This window comes from Folsomia candida, unplaced genomic scaffold (assembly GCF_002217175.1).
Source record: "Folsomia candida strain VU population unplaced genomic scaffold, ASM221717v1 Fcan01_Sc051, whole genome shotgun sequence".
Taxonomy (NCBI): domain Eukaryota; kingdom Metazoa; phylum Arthropoda; class Collembola; order Entomobryomorpha; family Isotomidae; genus Folsomia; species Folsomia candida.
In genome coordinates this window covers 614528-622152 of record NW_019091243.1, presented here as the reverse complement: position 1 = coordinate 622152, position 7625 = coordinate 614528, and the positions used below count along the sequence as shown (strand labels likewise).

General features: G+C 36.9%; 2 protein-coding genes across 3 annotated transcripts; one reads left to right on the top strand and one right to left on the bottom strand.

Annotated features, from left to right (window-relative positions):
• The first annotated feature begins 389 nt into the window (after positions 1-389).
• Positions 390-4724, top strand: LOC118433405. Of its 2 annotated transcripts, XR_004833363.1 has the most exons (4): positions 390-1114; positions 2339-2596; positions 2960-3400; positions 4446-4724. XR_004833363.1 is itself a non-coding variant. In XM_035845321.1 (3 exons), the coding sequence occupies exons 1-3, from the start codon at positions 881-883 to the stop codon at positions 3242-3244; spliced, it is 777 nt and encodes a 258-aa protein (XP_035701214.1). In that variant the 5' UTR covers positions 390-880; the 3' UTR covers positions 3245-4724. The 2 variants fall into 2 exon arrangements, 1 of the variants encoding a protein (XP_035701214.1); XM_035845321.1 differs by having other exon boundaries at positions 2960-4724.
• A 520-nt stretch (positions 4725-5244) lies between these two features.
• LOC118433418 (lipase member H-like) lies at positions 5245-6946 on the bottom strand. The gene is made up of 4 exons (XM_035845341.1): positions 6915-6946; positions 6565-6716; positions 5926-6069; positions 5245-5577 (listed from the first exon to the last, which is right to left on the bottom strand). The coding sequence occupies exons 1-4, from the start codon at positions 6944-6946 to the stop codon at positions 5363-5365; spliced, it is 543 nt and encodes a 180-aa protein (XP_035701234.1). The 3' UTR covers positions 5245-5362.
• Between the last annotated feature and the right edge of the window lie 679 nt (positions 6947-7625).

Genomic DNA, 7625 nt, shown 5'->3' with positions numbered 1-7625 from the left:
AATTTTTACCAGATGCATATTGGACAAAGTTAGGAACCGAGTTCGAAGATGGGCCAAATCGGTCAAGTGGTTGACCGGTGGGGGTCATCGGAGTGGGTGGGGTATTATGCACCAAAATTTCAAAATGGTAGTAGAAAGCTAAAATTTGGTACAGAGGTTGCTAATGGCTCCAAGTGAAAGAATATGAAGTGAAATTGTAAAAATTTTCAACCGGAGGGACCCGATGGGGTGACCCATACCGATTTTTCAAAATCATCCAATCGAGCTGAAATTTGGTATAGAGGCTGCTAATGGGCCACAATGGAAGAATATGAAGTGAAATTGGTAAAATTTCATGTGGAAGGACCCTATGGGGTGACCCATACCGATTTTTAAAACTTCGGAAAATTCGGAAATTCGGAACGGTGATACTAAATAGCTTCTCATGAAATTATATGAAGTCTAAGATGAACAAAAAGTAACCGAAGGGGCACTAAGGGTTACCCATACCGATTTCGGAATTTTTATACGAGCAGCCTCCACTGCTTGTTGTATTTGGTAGTATAACATTCTGACAAACATGGGTACTAATCAATCCTGGTTCGGGCTAAGCAAAGCTGTACGATAGGTTTTTAATTTTTAATTTATTTTGAATTTTCGCGCCATTCGAAACCTAATTTTCTCCACTTTCACTTCCGTCCCGGACAGACATTTCCAGCTTATAATATAGATTTTACCGTTTCTTATCTGGTATGCGACTGAAATTCGTGTGGTTTATGTACTCCAAATTGTCTAACGGGACTCCTTATTAGATTGGAATATTTGTGTTGGGTTACATTTTTGCATGAGTATTTAATTTGTAATTTGTCCTCCAGACCTGCCGTACACTTCGAAGGAGAAGATGTTTCTAATCTGCCTCCGCTTCTTTATGGACGCTTTGGCTTTGGCCGATATGGTCTTCGCATGTTTCACCATGGCGTCGATCTACGGCCTGCTGTCCGTCTTTTTACCCTGTCAACCTGGGCTGTTCAGTTCAATTATCTGTACAGAAGGACATGTATTTGCATTCCCCCCATTATGGAAAACGGGCATCCTAATCTTCTTCGCCATTCTGGAGTTTGTCGTCTACATGCAGGTCGTGCCTAAATTAAATTACCTAGTTACGTTTCCAATAAATAAGTCATTGCCCGAGTCAAAATCGTATGTCGAATTTGACATAATTCTACACAAGTGACCGGCACAATGGTTTATGCAGGAAAAATATGAACGATTCTGCATAAAACTTCTGACATGTATATTCTGCAGAAAGGTTTAGCACAATTATGCATAATTCTGTATATTTTGTGCACAAATAGTTTCGGCATAAATTTTTCTGCATAAAATCCAGCCAATTCTCTGCATAAAACCCAGCCAAATTTATGCACAACATCGTTTAAATTTTTCACCTGGGTGGTGATTGGCAGGAACACGTTTTATGTAAGTAGTCAGTCTGGTTCAAGTGCCGGGGGATCGGAACTTAGTACCTGGGAAACGGAACCCAAAAGTTCCGATTCCCTGGACTTTTTAGTTATGCAAGTTACAGGGAAACGGAACCCACTTGTCGCAGGATTTAGCGGGTGCCGATTCCCAGGTACCGTATTAGACAAAAGTTACGATTCCCCGGAACCCAAGATTTTTCTTCCATTTTTCATAAATTGGATAAATTTTCAAAAAAAAATTTATTATCTCAAATTAACCTCCCACCAATGAAGAACATTGGATAAAAAAATTAGAACTTTTTATAGTGGCGTTTTTCCTAAAATCACAAATATCTGAAAAATTTGAGGAGCGGCAAGTTCAAAAGGGTCCAGGGAATCGGAACCCAAAAATTATTTTCAAGGAAAAATACAATTCAAAAATACAATGCCGGGTACTTCAAGTCCCCGGCACTTGAACCAGACTGGTAGTTAGTAGTAGTAATTATACTAAAGTGGATATTTAAACTAATTAATAATTCGGTAATTTGCAAACTTTTTGGCGCTTTTGTAAATTTTCCAGTTAATTGGTAATTAGTAATTATCCAATGAAATCTTTATCTAACCAAATTAATTATTTGGCTAGTTAATTAGAAAATTGCTAATTTTCACAAACTGGTTGGCTAATTTTTGGCTAATCTTAAATTGCTCATCAACCAACTTCTTTTTTTATCTTTTCATTAATTAGTATTTAGTATAGAATTAGCTTCGCCGGCACTAACGCAAGTTAATAATCAATAATTATTAATAATCAATTAATAATTAATAATTATTAATTAATAATCAACCTCAACATTCTAATTAATTAGCTTGGTTACCTAATTAAAAAAATATTAATCATGCAGGTCGGCCTGGGTGGAATGTACTACATCGTCACCGTGCTCCTAACCGGCGTCACCTTTCTGTGGATCGAATGTGTCACATTTATCCGAAAATGGGAGCAAGGACTTGCTACTCTTATCGAGTACAGAAAAGTCCAAATGTTCGAAAAGGTCTTGAATGCTTGCACGCGAAATAGAATCTTCTTGAAGACGGCACTTCTCACGCCATCGTTGCAGATTTTCTTGTCTTTCGCGGTCATCACGATGTACCGGTCGAATCAGGTTATTATTTATTCATTCTTGCTCACATTCATTCATTCAATCGAGCCTGAACAAATTATTTATTCATTAATCAATAAATTTATGAACCTTGAGTTATATTTTTTTACAAAATTTTTGAATGGATGAATTTTGAATAAAGATTTTCTCATTTCATATTCATGACCAATGAGTGAATAATTTTATTCATTATTTACTCGTTTTTTCACAATATGTCTGATTGTGAAATCCATGTATTTAATAATCGGAATCAAAAGAATAGCAAATCAATAATACATATTTATTTCTAAATTTCGAATGAATGAATAATTTTTCAAATTCTTCAACTGAACGAATTTTGAATGAAGCAATTTATTTTTTGAACAGGTCGACTCTCCCATAATGGCCATGTTCCTGCTTGTGTACCTTTTAAACTTGGCATTTACCCTGCAGACGTTCTCATCTGCGGCCAAGGTAAACATGGCGAGCCAGAAGTGGGTCGATTCATGCAAAGGGAGGACTACAAGTAAATTTGAGAGAAAAATGCACAAATCCCTGGCCCCGCTGAGGTTAATGTTTGGTAACAATTTTGTCGAAGTTTTGACACCGCTGGTAGTGCAGGAATTCTGCGTGAGACAAATGATGTCATTTTTGGTGATAATGAGTAAATAGATTGTGAAAAATCGAATTGGAAGCTGATTTCTAAACAGATCCTGGTACCGCAGACGCATTTTCCCAGTAAAACAAATTAGCAAAAATACGATCGACGAGACTGAAGTAACATTTACTCGAATGGGGAGCTGATTCATGAGTAACTAGCGTGCACGTGTAAGTTAAATTGATGGAAAATAGAAGTTATAAATATAGGAGTAAGGAATTGAGGAGACTCACTAATACTGTAGGATCCAGATTTAAGGGCCAATGGTCAACGTTTCGAACCTTCGTTCTTCCTCAGGACCGGAGGGATAATTTTGTGGTGACTGCTCACGGGAAGAACCAATGTGAGTGTGAGGATATGGGAATGGGAAGGATAGGAAGACTGCCAGACCACGTGGGCGTAGCAGTCTAAATTGCAACCAAATTGCAAATTGCAACCAATTCGTGACCCAATCAGCAATTTCACTAATTTCACTAATTTTGGCACTTTTCCTTGTAATCGGCCACGTTGCAAAACCTGCACTCACGTTCTTAAACGTTCCTCTTTAAATATTAAAACAGTAAATTTTGAAATTAAGTCTTTTTCTACTTGTACTAGTTCTTGTTTAATCTACGCAATTACTTGCAAGAGATGCCTTGATGTCATTTACATTGGCCAAACTCTTCGCAAATTAGCCGATCGTTTTCGTGAACATTTACTTTCCATTCGCAATGATTCCCATACCACAGTTTCAGATTATTTTGTTCATAATCACAGTGATGATGATATTATGATCACTGCTTTAATTAAGGCTCCGTCAGACGAGAAGGCTCGCCTGACTCTTGAGAATAAAATTATCTTTCATTTCAAAGCCAACAAACCTCCTGGTTTAAATGTAAACTTTAGTTTTCTATTAAAGTAAACTTTGCGAGTTCAATATACCCTCAGGGCGGTTTTTAATTGCTGACGGGTGTCCGGGCGACCCCGAGGTACCTGAGCCTAGACTGCTACGCCCACGTGGTCTGGCAGTCTTCCTATCCTTCCCATTCCCATATCCTCACACTCACATTGGTTCTTCCCGTGAGCAGTCACCACAAAATTATCCCTCCGGTCCTGAGGAAGAACGAAGGTTCGAAACGTTGACCATTGGCCCTTTAATCTGGATCCTACAGTATTAGTGAGTCTCCTCAATTCCTTACTCCTTGTTATCCTCACTCGCACATTTTTACCAACCAGAAGTTATAAATATACATTTGCTCACAACCACAGCAATACATAGAAATGAAAAAATGAACTCTCACTAGTTATGGGTTACTCCCGGCTTTAACTTAAAAAATAAAATACAATCATACATATATATTAACTTTAGGTTAAAAATTAAAACGTAAATTAAGACTTTTGAACTAAATAAATTATAAAATAAGATACTGGATATGCATTAAATGCATACATTACGAAAGAAAAATGTCCTATAAATGAAATAAACTGCATACACTGCACGGTTTTATCAGATTATATTTTTAGCAAACGGGGGTTTTTTAACTTTGTATAAAATGTAGCCATTGCATGATAGATATTTTGATACTTTTGTTGTTTCACGTCGTCTCACTTCCCCAGAACTGGAATCGTATTGAAGAAGTAATTTGATAAAAACGGGGGTGACTTTAGTGGATACGGAACATCGATGTAGTACTCGCCACGTGCACTGTTGCACAATTACGTGATTGTGAAAAATTTGCTCATACAGTATAAAGGCTCAATCTATTGATGTGTTAAATTCTGGAGAATCATGGCTCAAAATATTCCAGAAAATTTTCACGAAAATAAATGCACAGGTTTTCTAGATAAATCGGTAAAATTTTGCTAATCTTTACTAAATACTTACATAATTCTGAACAAACCGTACACACTTACAAGTCATGTCATTGTCATCCTTTCGAAAAGTGGATTCACTCGAATTCTGTTTTAACTAAACTATACAACAAATCTAGAGTAAACTTTACTTTTTAGCACGTTGACGTTACTCTGGACTTAGTACATGCAGTTGACTTAATATAAAATCCAGAGTTAATTTATTTTGCAAATGGGTAACATGATTTTAAAGAGTGTCGAACAAAAAAATTAACCTAATGAGTATATAATGTATGTATTTCTTACGTGTGGGGTGTGTATATCCCAGCAAAAACAGGGTTGGGACATTGTTGCACACAAATTTCGAAATTGTCGGGGTCCAGCTCCTTCTGGGAACATTGACAGGCCACGTACGCGTTATCAATTGAATCCGCGAATAAATACTGAGCCGTTTGATGACTGCAGAATAAAAGATTCGATCCTGGATTACAGCCGGGTTGAGAATGGCCGTTATTTACTAGATTTAAAAAGTTTAGTTAGCTTGACATGTTATTTTAGACTCCTCATCAAACTCGTCAAAATGTAGACATTTTTAATAATTTTTCGCAACTGGAAATTTATTAAAAAATTCGGGACGAAAAATTTATTGGTGTTTTTTTTATTATACCTTCAGAAAAATTTGAATACATCGAAACTGGCTTAAAAACACTGTCATTCTAGTCTACTGACTGAAAATTCGTCGTTCAGAATTTAAAAATAAATTCCCACAGGCAAGAAATGATTGGCAATATGTTGATTTTGACGAGATTGGTGATAAGCCATTGGCTCCTTTGTTAAGAAGTTTTTTCCAGGAAATTGGACCAACTTATGAAATCCACGTGTCCATCCAGCTTGTCCGTCCCGAACTCGCCGGCATTGGAGTGGTAAAGGTCGACGAAGTAGGCGTCGCTTTTGTCAATGATCCATTCTGGGAGGGATGGGTAAAATAATGGACCTGCCAGATCCAACCCTGCAAACATACATAACTTTCCAAGACAAAGATTATACATTTTGATGATGTCTATGCCAAAATTCGCGTCAACTTTGTTGTCAAAATTATGGCCAAGATTGGCTAAAAACCTACTAAAAAGTTTATAGATACCCTTTTTACAAAAATGTCTGGAACAACCAAGTTAAAAAATATGTCAAAGTTGTCGTCAAAACTATGTTTCAACTTGGGATAAGAATCTGCCAAATTTTGTGAAAATATTGGCTCAACTTGTCATAAGTTGTGTTCAAAATTACACAAGAATCTAATATGTACGTTGAGAAATGTTTAAATTATGCACATACATATTTGCACATACAAAACTGTGGACAACTGTGTCGATCAACTTGCACATATTTGCATAATGGTGGATGGGCTAAAATGTGGACAAGTCTGTGGACAAAGATGTTGACAGAAATGTGGACAAATCTATGTGGGCAAAAATATGGAGGAATTTTTTCAAACAAAATTGTGTACAAATCCATGAATATTTTTTATCCGAAATTCGGGGTATCTTCCTGCCTCCCATCGCCAGCTGGAAGTCCCTCCCAACCCGTCCCGCCAACTGGGCTCCTAAAGATACTAGATATTTGGGTTGAACGATGTCATCTTGTTGTTGGCAAAATTTCCTGAAATGAAAAAAAATTATCACGTTTAGAGCATTTTTGATACAAAAATCTTGAAATAACTATGATCTTTTTGAGGAAGATAGTCGTCCCGGGAAAAACTTGGTCATTAGATGGCTTCCCGCGAAAATTTCGAATTTGCTAGCTATATAATTTCGTGATATATGTCTTTGGTCTATGGTCTATCTTTTCCGAACAGACCATATCAAATTAGATTTTCGAAATCTTGCCATTATTCCCAGTTACGTTGACTTGTGTTAGAAATCCGTGAATAAGAAAAACTGTTAATTCTCCGGGTCGGTAGGGACTCGCATTCAGGGATGCCGTGTCCAGGTGCCTAACTTCTTCAAGGCCACTGCAAAAAATCATTGGAAATGTAACTATGAACTCAATTCGGAGGATTAAGACACCCGCAGGACTAAATTTTGGTCTGGGGAGTGAAGGAGGCCTTTACTAAAATTGAATTTATGCTTGAAACACTGACAATAAGTATTCCCGCGCCGTCGTATTTAGGGTGAAGTAAGACCAAGCTACTTTGCTACATTTTGCAAATATTCACACATTTGGAGACACGTGCTAAAAATGAAGTTCAATAGTCCTTGTAAAAGTTGTACTATGGATTGAATTTAATAAGTAGAGCAATCCTTTATAAAAAACATTTACCAAAAACGGTCTAATTTTAATCCACAAACCATACAACGACATTGAACTGAACAGGGTGAATCCAATACTTTTGTCCTCAAGTTGAAACCTTAGCTTTGAGCACTAATTATGTAGCACTTGATTTTATCCGGGTTGGAACTAATTTCAAACGGGAGGAGTAAATTTGTACCGCTTGGGAGAGTAATTGCGAAGCTTGCAAAGAAAAAAGCTACACGTAGGTGATCCATCGCAGGTAATAAAATTGGATTA